This window comes from Trachurus trachurus (assembly GCF_905171665.1).
Source record: "Trachurus trachurus genome assembly, chromosome: 11".
NCBI lineage: Eukaryota > Metazoa > Chordata > Actinopteri > Carangiformes > Carangidae > Trachurus > Trachurus trachurus.
In genome coordinates this window covers 10,469,195-10,485,922 of record NC_139904.1, presented here as the reverse complement: position 1 = coordinate 10,485,922, position 16,728 = coordinate 10,469,195, and the positions used below count along the sequence as shown (strand labels likewise).

Below are 16,728 nucleotides of genomic sequence, written 5' to 3'. Positions count from 1 at the left end.
AATGGTGATGATGATGATGATGATGATGTTACTGCTCAGTTGACGTCTTTACTTTTAAGATTATTAAAATCAAATCTAGGTCTTTATCTTCACATGATGTTGTATATTGACTTTAATCTCATTTTAACTGGATAGGTTTTCCCATTTTTAGTCTAAACCCAGATTTTACATTTAAATCTGGTTTCAGTCTGGATTGAACTGAATGAAGTAAACAAACAGAGTGGATTTAATAGCAGCTGCTGGTTCTGGTCGTTTTTACCTTTATCTGAAATTGATTGAATCAGTCGAAGTGATCAAACAGCGTTTAAGTGAGTGTGGACAGACAGTATGGTGATGGGAGGGGGAGGGGGAGGAGGAGGAGGAGGAGGTGGTGGAGGAGGAGCTGAGTATAAAACCTGCTGCTCTCATCAGTCGAGTTCAGAAACTCAACAAACTCGTCAATTTCATTCCATTAAGTTGAGTTGGGTTTTCTTTTTTGCTGCTGCTGAATAACAACAACAACGACATCATGCTCCCACGGTGAGTTCAAGGTCCATGATTCACTTCAGGATTTTATTTCTAATGATTGAGAGGTAAATAAAATTTAAAAAAAAAACATTTAATCTACGTCACAGCTGCAGGTCGACGTCTCTGTCACATTTTCACTGTTGCTATAATCAGCTAAATATCTGAGCCTTGAACTTTCTGCAGCACAAACACCTGATGACCTAAAGTTTTTTTTTAACATGTGATTCAGAATCAGACTTTATGTTGAAACTAATTCTAACAACAATGAAACTAAATGTTTTCAACAATCTCGTGCTGGTGTCGAGGCCTGACAACAGTATAGGTGTTTATTTGCTGACCGGTGTGTGTGTGTGTGTGTGTGTGTGTGTGTGTGTGTGTGTGTGTGTGTGTGTGTGTGTGTGTGTGTGTGTGTGTGTGTGTGTGTGTGTGTGTGTGTGTGTGTGTGTGTGTGTGTGTGTGTCTGCTGTGGGCCGGTCCCGCAGAAGGACTCAGGATAAAGCAGCAACTCTTCTCTGGGTTTCCACCCGACACTCGACTCTCATTATGAACCTTAAAGCTTTTCAGTCTCCTGTGAGGACCCGAGACGCTTTTGCTCTCGCAGCTCCTTTCTCTCTCTCTCTCTCTCTCTCTCTCTCTCTCTATACGTTGGAAAAGAACAGACGCTTTGTTTTGTTTCTTTTTTCTTTTTTCTTCCTGTGGAGGAAGCACAAAGAAAGAAAGTCATTTAACCCCTTCAGGCTAAAGACTGGTTTCACCCACATGCCACTCAGCACACACCTGACATTCATCACTTTACCTTTGTCGTGTTATGCTTTAGCCCATGTTCCCCGCATTGTCGGCTTTATTTGACAGCAATCTTTTAATCTTTATTCTTCTTTTGTTTTGTTTTTTAGATAATTTACATCCATTATTTTTATTATTTACCTTCTTCACTGGTTCTTTTCATTTATATTCTTCACTCTTCCATCAGTTTTTGTTATTTGTGTTCATAATTTAATATTTTTGAGATTTCTGTTGTCCAAGACAGAAAGCTTTGACTTTTTTTTTTACTTTTTTTTTTTTTTAATGTTGACTTTTATTTAATATTTTGTAGTCAGTTTGGTCCTTCTCTCTTCCTGTACGCAGCATGCAAAACTAAATGCAAAGAAGCTACAGTCAAATCAACCTATTTGCTTCAAATTTAAAACTAATGCAAGTTTCTGTTTCTGTGTGTGTGTGTGTGTGTGTGTGTGTGTGTGTGTGTGTGTGTGTGTGTGTGTGTGTGTGTGTGTGTGTGTGTGTGTGTGTGTGTGTGTGTGTGTGTGTGTGTGTGTGTGTGTGTGTGTGTTACAGGTGTGCAGTGTTGCTGCTTGCTGCACTTGTTGCTGTTTCCCGGGCGGCTCCGGTACCAGGTAAGCAGTGACGTCACAGGTGATCAATAACAGGAGAACCTGTGTAGCAGCACGCCGACCAATCACCTCGTCCCACATGAACACGCACCGGGTGAACTGATTGGTCGCCAGCTCATGGCCCCTCCCATTTTAAGATGGCTGCTTGTTGTCCTGAATGGAAACTGTGCAAATAAATTGATCTTGATTTGTTTGTGAGAAATTTTGGATTTATAGTTATTTGTCATTTCTTCATTAATATTTAACAGTAACAATAATTCATATTTATTGAGTCTGTGTCCAGGTTATAAAAAAGAAATCTGACCAGGCTGTAAAATATCTTTATTAGTCTGTTACTACTGATTATTGTTGTTAATCATAAGATGATGTAATCCCCTATAAAGAATAACTGAATCATTTTTGTGACATGAATACACAATCAATCGATTAGATAAAACTATAAGGAGACATCTAACCCTAACCCTATATTTACAGTTTTGTCTTTAAATTTCAATGACTGCTGGATTGATGCTAAAATCAAAGACTGTGTCTAACTATAATGGCTTAATAAATTATTACTTTTTAATTACTAATAATACATCAATGACTAAATTAACATAACAAAGAAATTATGTAGAGATGACACATCGTCTATCTGTTTCTGTTTCTCTGATTCTCTCTCTTTCAATCTTTCTCTTTCTGACTGCCTGTCTGTCTCTCTCTCTCTCTTTATTCCTCTGACTCTCTCTTTCTCTTTCAATCTCTCTCTTTCTGTCTCTCTCTTTGTTTCTCTGACTCTTTCTCTTTCTCTCTTTCTGACTGTCTGTCGTGTTTGTCTTGTCTGTCCGTCTCTTACCAAATCTCTTTCTTTGTTTCTCTGACTCTCTCTATATATCTCACTTGTCTCTAATCTTGTGTTTTTTGTGTTGCAGGTGGAAATACAGATGCTGGTAAATATCAACCATTTACAGTTTTAAAGTTTACAGTAAAAACTTTTTTTTAAAGTCCTTTAAAGTTGCAGTAGCCAATCAGAGTGCAGCAGATTTGTTAGGTCAGACTAGCAGTGACAGCATCCTCTAGAGGACGCACAGGTCATTACAGCCACAGTTCACTGTTGATTGTTGAGACAAAGTGTTTGTTTCTTTAAAAAATTGCTTTAAAAACTAAAAAAAACATGTGTGTTTGTTTCGATTCAGACAGAAGTGCAGCATTGCTGGCCCACCTTAATGGTAAGACACACACACACACACACACACACACATAATAATAATAATAATAATAATAATAATAATAATAATAATAATAATAATAATAATAATAATAATAATAATAATAATAATACATAGCTCATGTTGTTGTAGTTCTTGTGTAATTATTATCATTATTTATTTTCATATAGTTTTTTTTTTTTTAATGCCTATATATATATAGGGAGAAGGAGAGAATGAGAGACAAATCAGGAGAGAGCGACTGGACACTGGAGAATCTTATTATTATCATTATTAGCATCATTATTGTTAGTATTCAGCAGCTGCTTTGGCTCAAATTGCTGTGAGCTGGAATGAATGAATGGGAACTGTGTAGGTGGCCCAATAGCTGCATGAAAAACGAGTCCAGATGGTGGCGCTGTGGTTGAGATTGTGTGTTACATTTAGTTCAAACTGAGGGACAAATCAGTGAAAGATAAAAACGAGTGTGGAGCTGCTGTTACATCTCCTCTGTTGTATCTGTTGTAGGAGGAACAACAGATGCACCTGTGACTGTGCAGCCAGGTAACAACAACACCACGCACACTAGACACACACGGCATACACACATTAAAGGCACAACACACACTATATAATGTAGTATAAATATAGTGTGTGTTGTGCCATTATTAAATGTACATATCTGTTTGCCTCCATAGACACTCCTGCCAGCTCCGACTCCGTTGAACAGACTGAAGGTAACTCACCTGCGTGTTTCATTTCATGTTTCTTGACCTGTCTGTCCCTTACCTGTCTAATGTCCTGCCTGCTGTGATCTGACCTTCACCTGTCTGTTTCCCCGCCTGTGCGTTTCAGCTCCCCCAGAGTCAGAGGAGACGACTGATTCACCAGGTCAGTGTTTCACATCTGTTTAATTACGATACAGTTTAAATGTCTCATTTCCTTGTTTTCATGTTTTATTTCACACTTGTAGTTTCTTACAGTTGTTTTTTGTGTGTAAACTTCAGACAGTGATGGAGAAGACTCCATGTTGGAGGAACCAGACAGCGCTGATGGTGAGAACAACATTTTCAGTCTTTGGTATCCAGATCGGAGGCAGGTTACTGAGCAGAACGATTAAGGATAAGGCCAGAAAGAGGCAAAACCACCACAAAAAGACACAGAACCACCACAAAGAGACTCTTTCAGCATCTGTCCTGTCAATATTACTACTGACCATGTGCCATGATGTGTGTGAAACATCGACATGTATTTCTTAATCTCTGCTGATAACACCAGCATCAACTCTGCAGATGAGGTTGAACGTAAACTCTCCGTTTCCTTCTTCCTTCTTCTATTTGTCGTTTTACATTGATTACATCAGAGCCTCTGTTATCTGAGCCTTAATCAAACAGCAGAGTGAGACTGAGAGGAAATAAACTCACACTAAACCCCAGAAAGAATGAGGAACATACATCCTTCGCAAACAGACAAGGAAATGTTTTTCCAGATCCCTGCTGGACTGAAGGTGTTTCGTTCACAGATCGACAACCTGATATGTTATTGTCTTTTACTTCCCTGTGGGCAGTTGCTACAATTTCTGTAGGAATAACTACAGTAAAGTTCAGTCTACAGTTTGCACATTAACAATAGGTGAGAAGAGGAAGAAGAAAATACAACGTGACTGCTGAGTTTTTATGCTGTCAAACGTCTTTTCCTGAATGTATTTGTACAAAATGTCATCAGCTGAACTTCTTGATTCAAAAACATTATTTTTTTAGAAGAAAGAACATTTTAATTTACATGATTGAGAGGCTGGTGTGGCTGTTATTTATACTGCATGAACCTCTGCATCATTATTAAAGCAGAAGTAAGCGATCCAGTCGTTTTGGCTAACTTCTTGTCAGCCGATGGAGTTAGCAGTCCCCGCCCTCGTCCCTACGTCACCACATTCACGCACATCCCTTGGCTGCACACACAGAGAGGACCGGCCCTTTATGCCGTTCTATCTCCTCATTGGATAAAGGTTGTAGGATACAAGGAAAGTTTTCTCCTCAGCTTACAGCAGACCAGAGTGACTGACAGACCCGTGTTTCAGACCAAACACTCTGTATAAGTGATTGCCGTCGAAAGATATAACTATTTAAGACTTATATTAACACAAACATTACGCTTACTTCTGCTTTAATATACTGCATGACTCTGCAGAAATAAACACAAAGGAGTCTGATCGGCACATAGCAATATCACAAAAGTTGAATCATTAAGTATTGATCTCACACTAATGAATCCCAAACACAGAAAAAGAACACACCAACTGTAGTACTATCTATACTACAATTATTATTACAGATACTACAGCTTCAACTACTCTAAGTACTGTAATCATATTTTCTATTCTACCAACACTATTGACCTGTGCTTCTACACAATACAACACTAACACTTCAAGTTATACGGTGTTGAATTGTATTTCAAGTAGGGGTGGGCAAAAATATCGATATGGCAATATATCGCGATACGTTATACCGCGATACGATATCGATATTCAATATTTAAATATCGATTTTTTTTTTTCAAAAAAAAAATTCAATTTTTTTTTTTTTTTTTTCAATTTTTTTTCAAATAATAAATCATGTTTCAGACCTAAATCCAATTGAAATATGTTGTTGTAACTAGCACTTGTATAAAATGGCATGGATAATTTGAATTACATTGTTTTGACTCAGTTTGTCCCATGAATTATCACTATCGTCTGATGTACATATAACTCGGATTTTAAGATGCATAATGCCTTTTACATTTTTCAATGAACTATGTAGAATATCGTAGAATATCGCAATATATCGTGATATATCGCAAAAATTTGGATATCGCAATATCGTATCGTATCGTGACTCAAGTATCGTGATGCGTATCGTATCGTGAAGTCCTTGGCAATATCCAGCCCTAATTTCAAGTATCACGTCGTTTCATGCCTACATTTGTAAACAGTGTGTATGTGTACGTGATATTATGACAGTATAATACTGTCACTATGTGGCATCGTCACATCACATCCTTATGATTTGTCTCCACAGTTGATGTCGACTCTGCTGAACCAACAGAAGGTAATTCATTTTCCATTCACCTGTCTGTCTGCCTTCAATTTAACGTTGATGGTGTCCATGTTTCTTTCTTCTGAACTTAAAGGGATAGTTCAACATTTTGGCAAATTGGCCCATTGCCATAATCCCTATAGTCTTAGCAGTAGGTTTGTTACCTTTAATTGTCGTTGCAAGCTATTTTTAGAACGGCGGAGCAGAGCCGCGAGCTGCTCAGAGCTACGCTACGGAGGCTAATGGGATTTCTTGGTTTCCCTCATCAAACTCCTCAAATACATAATCCAGAAACTCCAACACGCTCTCGTGGACAAGTTGTGACCTGCACATTAACCGCGCTATGAGATAATGACAGAACGTTATGAGACAGAGTTGTTTTTGAGGTAAATTCATGCAAAACCGCTGATGTGCGTTCCTGTCGGGGGCAGTTTTTCAGCAAGCAGTCTCTGTATTTGCCTCGAAAACAACTCCATCTCATAACGTTCTGTTATTATCTCATAGCGTGGTGAATGTGCAGGTCACAACTTGTCCACCAGAGCGTTTTGGAGTTGTTGGATTGTGTATTTGATGAGTTTGATGAGGGAAACCAAGAAATCCCATTAGCCTCCGTAGCGTAGCTCTGAGCAGCTCACGGCTCTGCTCCGCCGTTCTAAAAATAGCTTGCACCGACAATGAAAGATAACAAACCCACTGCTATGACTATAGGGATTATGGCAATGGGACAATTTGCCAAAATGTTGAACTATCCCTTTAAAACAAACAGCAGCGTGAGACTGAGAGGAAACTCACTCATTGTTCTGTAATCATGTGTCTGCTTCTCTGTTTCAGATCCCTCGTTGGAGTCAGTTGAGACACCTGGCCCTGACGGTCAGTGCCGTAATGGGTTTAACCTGATTTGTTTGAAATTAAAGACATATAGAATACTTATATCTCTCTGAGGACAGTCAGTCCACATGATCATACCCCTCCCTGAAGTGAACCGAACCGAGACCAAGTGTTTCTGGTCAAACACACATGTCACTCTTTGGTACAAGACTGATTCAAACCTTAGACCTACCTGGATAAAGACTGACTAGACGGATGCAACATGATAACAGATAATAACCGATACCTGTGCGATATCTTTAATCCTCAGATACTGACAGCGCCGAAACTGTTGAGGATAGCGATGCCTCCGATGACAAGTCAAGCACTGAAACTGAGGAGGACGTTGACCTAAACTCTGAATCTGAGATGAACGATAGTGATGTGGTCGAGGATGAGGATGATGCGAAAGAAGAGGATAGTCCTGAAGATGACAAGACCTCAGAAGAACAGGGGGATAGTGAGATGACTGATGACAGCAAGGCTACAGAGGAGGAGAAGTCAGCAGAGGAGGAGGAGGATGATAAAGTGGTAGGGGAGGAGGCAGATGAAACAGAAGAGACTGATGTGTCAGAGGAGGAGAAGTCAGCAGAGGAGGAGGAGGATGATAAAGTGGTAGGGGAGGAGGCAGATGAAACAGAAGAGACTGACGTGTCAGAGGAGGAGAAGTCAGCAGAGGAGGAGGAGGATGATAAAGCGGTAGGGGAGGAGGCAGATGAAACAGAAGAGACTGATGTGTCAGAGGAGGAGAAGTCAGCAGAGGAGGAGGAGGAGGATGATAAAGCGGTAGGGGAGGAGGCAGATGAAACAGAAGAGACTGATGTGTCAGAGAAGGAGGAGTCAGAAGAGGGAGACAGCGACGAAGTGACTGATGACAGTGCCCTTGAGGACAATGACGACAGCGACGTCCTGAGTGAGGCTGACGCTGACAATGGTGACACAGACAGCAACGATACCACTGACGATGTTGATTCAGACAGCAACGCAGACAGTGATGACGTTGACGCAGACAGCAACGCAGACAGTGACGACGTTGACGCAGACAGCAACGCAGACAGTGCTGGTGAGTCTGACGAGTCTCAGAGCAATGAATCTGAGGTCGGGGAGGGGGAGGAGGAGGAAGAAGAGGAGGAGGATGGAATTAGTGAAGATGATTCTGCAAACTCTGAGGACTCGGAGACTTCAGACTCCACCGAAGGTAAACTGTGACTGACAATACACAAAAGATGTCAGACTTCATAAGCTTTTTGTTTTCATTAAAGGGGACATATTATGCAAAACTCACTTACCCGGAGTGCCTCCTCACCCCTTAATCGTCAGTTTTGACAATTACGTCAATATTTTGTAAACTGCCATAGTAAGAAAATGTGTCTCTTAACAAGCCGTTTTAATTTCACCCGGCTTGTGATGTAATAAGCCGGGTGAAATTAAAACGGCTTGTTAAGAGACACATTTTCAGATGTGAATATTCAACCCCTCGCTCCCATGGTTACCTCAGCTACCAGAGCGAAGGTTCTACACCGACCGTTTAGAGCAGGGCTGTGAAACTGGTGTGTAGAGAACCAGCTGTGCTCAATCTTTTGGTTTTTCTGACCAAAGCATGTTACTAACATTACTTTTAGACATCAAGGTACCATGTCAAGAAGCAGAAATTAGCATAATATGTCCCCTTTAAGGATTCAGGGATCCTTTAAAATTCAAGAGAACTACTCTTGAACAGGTAGTGCTAAGGGTCGACACAATTTCAGAGGTCATTCTGTCAGTTTGAAGAATCCAAACACAATGAAACCTTTGTATAAACAACAAAACTGAGGATTTTGTTGTTGTTTCTTGCTGCAGAAACAACTACTGATCAATCCGACCAAGTTGATGACTCCAACCCAGCCACCACAGAGGGTAAAGGTCACACACTAATTTGACATTGCACTCTCTCACAGTCACAACTGAAGCTTCCAGAGACAAATTCTGTATCATGCTGTTGTAGAGGGGCCGTCCTTTAGGGGGTTATTTCCTCTTTTATGAACCAAAATAACTTTTTTAATCTTTGTTTTCTCCCTGCAGCTATGGTTTAGCCACCCAGCCTCTGACCTGTGGAAGCTCAACAACTCCAGGTATCACCACACACTGTCATGACTGATGGAGACAAACCTTTAAACTCAAATGCATAGTTTCATTGTCTGTTTCTATGCAGATGATACTGTTACATATGCCTCAGGCTCTGACTCATCTTCAGTCTGTCTGTGGTGTTTTCCAGTGATCAGTTCCTAATTATAGACTTGTTTTACACGCAGAGATGACAACAGAGTAGGGGTGGGCGATATGATATTGATATTGATATTAGATGATATTAGATCGTGAAGGATTACAGCATGTAGTTACAGTGAAATATGGGCAGTGGCGCGCTTTCTTACCTGCCTAAAACAGTGTTTCACTATCTCTCATCTGTGCCAGTCAGCCAGTCAGCCCCTCCACCTGCAGTCTCTCTCGCGTGCGGGCGCACCGCACGTACGTACATACACACAGACAGACATGGACAACCTGATTAATCCAGGTGTGTCTGACCATTGTGACTACTCAGACACACCTGGATTAATCAGTTTGTCCAATTTTGTAAGACAGGAAATTAAGGAACTGCCTTAAATTCAGGAAGTAGTGGAGCTGTGCATAGAGCCCATTAAAATCTGTTCAGAAAGGCTCTTTGACCTAAATTGTCTGTTTTTCAATTTTCGATTTAAGATCGTGATAAAATCGAGATCGTTATTTTATTTTCAAAAAATCGTGATATGATATTTTTGCCATATCGCCCACCCCTACAACAGAGTACAGCCACTACTGTTTGGCCCCGTTCAGACCTGTTCAGGCTCTGATCCCTCTGCAGGAGGGGCTGTTAGAAGGACAGGTCAGGGACGTGATCATGACGGATACTGAGCTCAGTTTGCGAGTCACGGGTTTCTGTGTTTTTTCCTGTTAGAGCCAAGCCCACCACACAGTGGAATACAGTCGCCATGACAACAACAACAACAACAGCAACAACAACAACAACAACAACAACAACAACAACAACAACAACAAGCTTACTGCAACTAAACTTCAGCTGTCCACCCTCTGTTGTCTTTATTCCTCAGCTCATTCCTTATTGCTTGTCTATGTTTTCCAGTCTCTGGCTGCTTTAGTGATGAAAATGAATGATAAATCTTTCTTCCACCAATCAACTGTCTGCCTCTCTGATACTGTGCTTTAACCTGTCTCACTCTCTGCCTGTCTGTTTGTCTTCAGTCTAATGCAGAAACACTAAAAAGCTGCTGATCTCAGATCTGCTCTGTGTGCACATACAGTCCATCGTTTACTTTACAAACATTAATTACTGTTTTTAAAACAAAGATGTCAGAGACAAATGATTGTCTGTACACAGAGGAATTGCTAATAAAGTTTGAACTTTCAGAAACTCAGAGTTCAGAAACAGAGTCTTTATTGTAAATCTGTAAAGGTTACACTGTTGTTGCAGATATTAATGTGCAGTGCTGTAAAATATTGTTTCATCTTTGAGATCAGAACTGTGCAGAGGGAGCATGTCTGGTTCTTCTACAGGACATCTGCAGAACGCCTCACGGTGAAGGTTGAGATCATTGGTACACAAACTGTCTTATATGTGTGCAAATGTATTTGTCCCAACTTCTATGAAGACATACTGTACATTATTCCAGGTATTCTACTATATTGCCTTTGTTCATTATTTTTTATCCAGTCGGTTTCCACAGGAGGGATTAGCGCAGAGTTAGCTCAGAGTTGACTGGAAGAAGTTAGGAGGAACCATTCGAAAGATAATAGCAAACACAGAGATCACAGCTGTATTCTAGTCTTTTAGAGGACAATTATTACACATTTATAAACGGAATATACAGCACAATAAACCAGTTGTTACACACTTATAAGTTAATAACCAGTATTAAAAAATAGTTATTACATATCTAGAAACTGATTATACAAATCTTTAAATGTTTGTAGGTAGCGAAGTTCTATATACTTTATACGTTTTTGTGTTGTATTATTATAATCAGTCAAATTTGTAATATAGCAGTTGTTAATTTATGGGTTTTTTTAATGCATTTTTCCATATTTGTGCTGCATAGTGTATTGAACAGTGTGTGATTATTCATAAGGGCATTGGACTTACAATAAAACATGTTTAAATAAAATAAATCAAATTCATAGTCTGTGTATGAAATCTTTGAGTCTGTCTGTAATAACAGTATGAATAGATTTACTGTATGTGGTCAGATAGCAGTGAGATTTCCTGAGTTGTGTTACCTGAAATAACACGATTATGTCACTATTACACCTGATGAAGGCGGGGAAGTTCAAAAGAAAGAGAAGAGAAAAGAAAAAGAAGCATCAGAAGGTTCGGATTATCTTATTTTTACTTTATGTGGGTGGGGCTAAATGGTGTGGCCTTACCGAGCAGCAATTAGTCTTAATGACACCACCATCATTTTCTAGAAGCCGTGTAGAACTGGACAAACCAGATTCCTCCAAGTCTAAGTTTTCCAGTCAAGTGTATAGCTCACCCACATTCCTCTGTTCCAGCAATGTTAATAACAATGTGTTCACACCCTGCTTAACAAAATATTCACAACAATGTTGACAGTATTATTCACAACAGCTTCCGAGCAATGTTCAAAATGGTTTCACATTCGGTTCACAATAGTATCAAAACAATATTCACAAAGCTGTTCCCAACAATGTTTAAAGCAATGTTCAAATAGTTTCAGTGTTCACAATAGTTTTCACAGTGACGTACATAACAGTGTCCAAGGCATTGTTCACAACAGTGTTTAACCCCTTTCACAACAATATTCACAACAGTGATCACAAGCGTTTACAACAGTGTTCACAAGCGTTTACAACAGTGGTCACAAGCATTTACAACAGTGTTCACAGGCGTTTACAACTGTGTTTCCAACAGTGTTTACAAGCGTTTACAACAGTGTTCACAAGCGTTTACAACAGTGTTCACAAGCGTTTGCAACAGTGTTCACAAGCATTTACAACAGTGTTCACAAGCGTTTACAACAGTGTTCACAGGCGTTTACAACAGTGATCACAAGCGTTTACAACAGTGTTCACAAGTGTTTACTTTACAACAGTGTTCACAACAGTGTTCACAAGTGTTTCCAACAGTGTTCACAAGCGTTTACAACTGTGTTCACAACAGTGTTCACAAGCGTTTGCAACAGTGTTCACAAGCGTTTACAACAGTGTTCACAAGCGTTTACAACAGTGTTCACAGGCGTTTACAACAGTGATCACAAGCGTTTACAACAGTGTTCACAAGTGTTTACTTTACAACTGTGTTCACAACAGTGTTCACAAGTGTTTCCAACAGTGTTCACAACAGTGTTCACAAGTGTTTCCAACAGTGTTCACAAGCGTTTACAACTCTGTTCACAAGCGTTTACAACTCTGTTCACAGGCGTTTACAACTGTGTTCACAACAGTGTTCACAAGTGTTCACAAGTGTTTACAACAGTGTTCACAACAATGCTCACAAATGTTCACAACAATGTGCACAAATAACACATAATGGTTAATACCGTGTCCACAACAATGCTCAGTGCATCTGCTTTCTGTTATTCATCATGTTGACCAGTATTTTCACACCTGTACTGGTGATTCATTCACGTGGACGACTGTCAGGCCTGTGGTTGTGGATGGGTCAGATCACCTGAGGCTGATTACAGGTGTGCTGAGGGGGCAGGGGGTCAGATTACCTGGTGCCACAGGTTGGTGGTGTGGAAGACTGAGCCCAAAGATGGAGCAGATGAAGTTTCTCTGAAATGATGAATGAAAACTGACCTGCAGGTCCTCAGAGGTTAACTGACTCACACACTCACACACACACTGACTAACAAAGAAGAAACAGAGACATTGGAGGTGGGGGGATATTTCCTGCCAGATAAATGGTGTGTGTTTCAAAAAGACGCCTTATTGGTTAATGGGGTCGTGACTGAGGCCAATAGCAAGGGGCGAGTCAGTCGAGCTTGACATACAACTGTGTGTGTGTGTGCGTGTGTGTGTGCGATCATGTGAGTTTCGTCAAAATCTGTGAGAAGATATTTACCTTCACCTTACATGCTCACACCTTTGTGGATCGTATTCAGACCGTGTTGATCAGGCGTCTTACACAACTGTGGCCCTGAGACACTCAGAAGTGTCCCCTGAATCTGTTCATAATCTACACTGGGGTTTGTTTCCTTTTTCATGAATATTCATTAGTAGTATTTACTTTATGTCTGTGGAGCTTTTCCTCTGTGTTTTCTGAGTCTCACTGGGTTCCTGTTACCGGACTGTCCCACAGATCTCGGTTACAAGTCGGACATCAGGATCAAAAGGTCTCGGTGGGCTCCAGTCATTCAGAACCAAGCTGGACCAAACTATACCTTAAAGTGCCCTTAATTCCTCTTCTGGACTTGATCCCAGAGTCCAGCTTGGCTCCAACTTGGTTCTGATTTCAGGATGTCCTGCTGCAGATGGATGCAGACTCATGTTCTGCCCTGATTCCCACAGAAAATAGGAACTCACTTCAAAATAAAAGCGCAGAAGGTCACCGGGTGTTCTTGCATGTCACACTATAAGGGCAATCTGACGTATGAAATCTGTCATGAGCAATCTGTATACACAATCTAATGTAACCAATCTGTTATTCTCAATCTGTATACACAATCTATAAAAATTCAAACTCTGAGCAAACTCTGAGGATGTGTGTGTGTGTGTGTGTGTGTGTGTGTGTGTGTGTGTGTGTGTGTGTGTGTGTGTGTGTGTGTGTGTGTGTGTGTGTGTGTGTGTGTGTGTGTGTGTGTGTGTGTGTGTGTGTGTGTGTACACTTACATGTACAGGGCTTACAACTTTAAGACTAGTAAATGGTCTTATAATAATAACAATAATAACAATAATAATAAGTGTGATTTATCTTTGTGTATTATGTCAATAACAGTTTAATAAACATTTAAAGTTGGCTTCATATCATCTCATACAGGTGCTATGCTTATTGTAATTGTGCATGATTTTTTTTTTTTTAAACGATTTTTATGTTTGTGCTGTTTGTGTTTGGTCCAGGTACAGTAAAGATGGTGTTTTTGCCCTGCGAGTATTTAACCTCCATCTAACAGGCAGTGGGACCGGACAATGAACCAGATTTTTTTTAGTTTGTCCACAAGGGGGAGTTGTTTAGGTTTTGTTATGACATTAGAATACAATAGTTCTTAATAAGTCACTGGATATTCCCCTGTAATAATATATGTCAAGATGTGAGGAGAGCAGAAGGACCAGGAGGAGGAAGAGGAGGAGGTTCTGGATGTATTACAGAGGAATGCTGGCAGCTCCGGGTCTCTGTAATGAAGCCTCGTCTCTATATGTGTCCTCTCTCTGACACAGTGTGAAGGTTCACTGCAGGGGTGAAACAGACTTTTCTTTCTCGCCATGAAACTTGAATCAGCCTCAGGTTCGTTTCAGTCTCTGACTTTTCTCTGCAGCAGATTCATCTGAGCCATGAGGCGGGTTGTCCTCGCCATTGACGATGTCCTGCTTTTGACTGTAACTGGTGCCATGTGAATCTGTGGGCGATAAAACATACATTCAGTCGTTGTAATTGGTATGTTGTCTATTGATATCAGCGTGTTGGAAACCATGACTTCATATTAATTCATATTTCACAAGCTGCATATGTGATGGTAATGTTTTTCAACATACAGTGGGGAAAATAAGTATTTGATCCAGCGCTGATTTTGTAAGTTTGCTCACCCACAAAGGAATGGACGGCCTATACCTTTATGGTAAGTTTATTTTAACAGAGAGAGACAGAATATCCATAAAATTTAAAAAATAATATTATCATATAAAGGTTATAAATTAATTAAAAAAGTGAAATAAGAGGGAATCAAATACTTATTTTCCTCACTGTAAAATAACATTTTCTTAGTAGCCTGGACGCATTTATCAAGTTGTAGATCTCACATTTCTACTCGCTGAGACACACTGGGCAGTGCAATGTGACGCATAACAGTGACCACAGGTAGCAGATGTTATACACAGCTACATCACAGGTGTTACAGTTTACTCATAACAACTATTACAGTAACACTTGCTGCTAATGATACAATGACACCAGTACCAGTTTAGGGTACACGGGCTGTTACTGTAAAGGTTGAGATTTGAAAGAAATAATGTAAGAAACCAATCTGAGTGGGTTTTAGCAGGAAGTGAACAGTGAGACCTGGGTGGTCTATAGTAACTCTACAGGTCTCTCCTGGATTCTTGTTTTGAACTGAAAAGTCTCATGTTTCTGTTGAACAATACGAGTCTGTTTTAACCAAGAAGTTAATTACATCTGAAACCTGATGAGGAGGAGAGGAGAGGAGAGGAGAAGAGAGGAGATGAGAGGAGAGGAGAGGAGAGGAGAGGAGAGGAGAGGAGAGGAGAGGAGAGGAGAGGAGAGGAGAGGAGAGGAGAGGAGAGGAGGAGGAGGAGGAGGAGTTACAACAGCTTTTGAGAGCTGGTCTGTGTAGATACAGTCGTGTCTATAGGCTGATGATGTCACTGAGCCAGTGCTCCAGCTGATGATGTCACCTGGGATGATGTCAGTGAGCCAGTGCACCATCAGTCGATGTGTTGAAGGTGAAGTCAGGACGACCACTGCAGAAGGTGACAGATCTTCAGGACGTCACAGGAGCTAAGTGATGTTGTGGATAGAGACAAGAGATAAAAAGTAATAATAGTAATAATAGTAATAATAGTAATAATTCAGCCAATTTTGTGTTGGTTCAGTATATTTTGAATATTTGATTTTCATCATCATCATCAAACATCACTCAGCTGCAGTGATGTCGTCCTCCAGACTGCTGACTCAGCTCTGACACTGACAACAGGTGGAGTCCCTGGACGGGGGTCACCTGTCCAGATAAACCCTGCCCCTCCCCCAGTGCATGATGGGATACACCTGTGAGGATACATGCTGCAGAGGAGGACATATGATGGGAGTAACACTAACACAACAACTACTACCTGGACACAGTAGTTAGTGGTAGTATTTCTTTTGTTTTTGGTTTAGGAATAGATGCAGTAGTAGTATTAAAATGCGCAGTAGTGTTTGTATTAATGTTTGTAGTACTCCCAGTAGTAGTATGAGCAGCCCCTCCCCTCCCTCAGTTTGTATAAATATGACTGTTTGAGGGAGGAGCGGCAACTCTTCAGCTGCTTCTCTTTAGTTTAACAGGGGAACTGAGACAGCAGCATGCTGCCACCGTGAGTACTACTACCACTACTACTATGTATACAATACTAATACTACTATTACTACCACATATACTGCTTAACTGCTTTTTATACATTCACTGCTACTATATTTGTATTACTATTGCTGGTTATCCTGTTGTATATTTATGTTTCTGGATCTAATGATATTAATACCCTATTCTGATGGAGTAATATAACAGTACTGTAATACTCTGTGCTGCCAGTAATATAACAGTATTGTAATACAACACAGCTGTAGTAATACAACACTATTGTCATGTGGTCTAAGTACATCAGTAGTCCTACACTGGTACTGTGGTGATATATATAACAAAATATGATTTAAATCTGTTATTGTTGTAACTTTGTGTTTCACTCTGGATGCAGATTTTGATTGACAGGCTGTTTGTCCAA

General features: G+C 40.3%; 1 protein-coding gene across 2 annotated transcripts; it reads left to right on the top strand.

The window, feature by feature from the left end:
• The first annotated feature begins 421 nt into the window (after positions 1-421).
• LOC310993634 (uncharacterized protein) lies at positions 422-11,130 on the top strand. 2 transcript variants are annotated; one of them, XM_083982045.1, is made up of 14 exons: positions 422-519; positions 1,840-1,898; positions 2,807-2,824; positions 3,071-3,103; positions 3,611-3,646; positions 3,781-3,819; positions 3,938-3,973; positions 4,090-4,137; positions 6,142-6,171; positions 6,991-7,029; positions 7,298-8,224; positions 8,866-8,922; positions 9,088-9,137; positions 9,998-11,130. In XM_083982045.1, the coding sequence occupies exons 1-13, from the start codon at positions 509-511 to the stop codon at positions 9,096-9,098; spliced, it is 1,344 nt and encodes a 447-aa protein (XP_083838171.1). In that variant the 5' UTR covers positions 422-508; the 3' UTR covers positions 9,099-9,137; positions 9,998-11,130. The 2 variants fall into 2 exon arrangements, with proteins under 2 accessions (XP_083838171.1, XP_083838172.1); XM_083982046.1 differs by having other exon boundaries at positions 501-519; positions 3,075-3,103.
• The last annotated feature ends 5,598 nt before the right edge of the window (positions 11,131-16,728 follow it).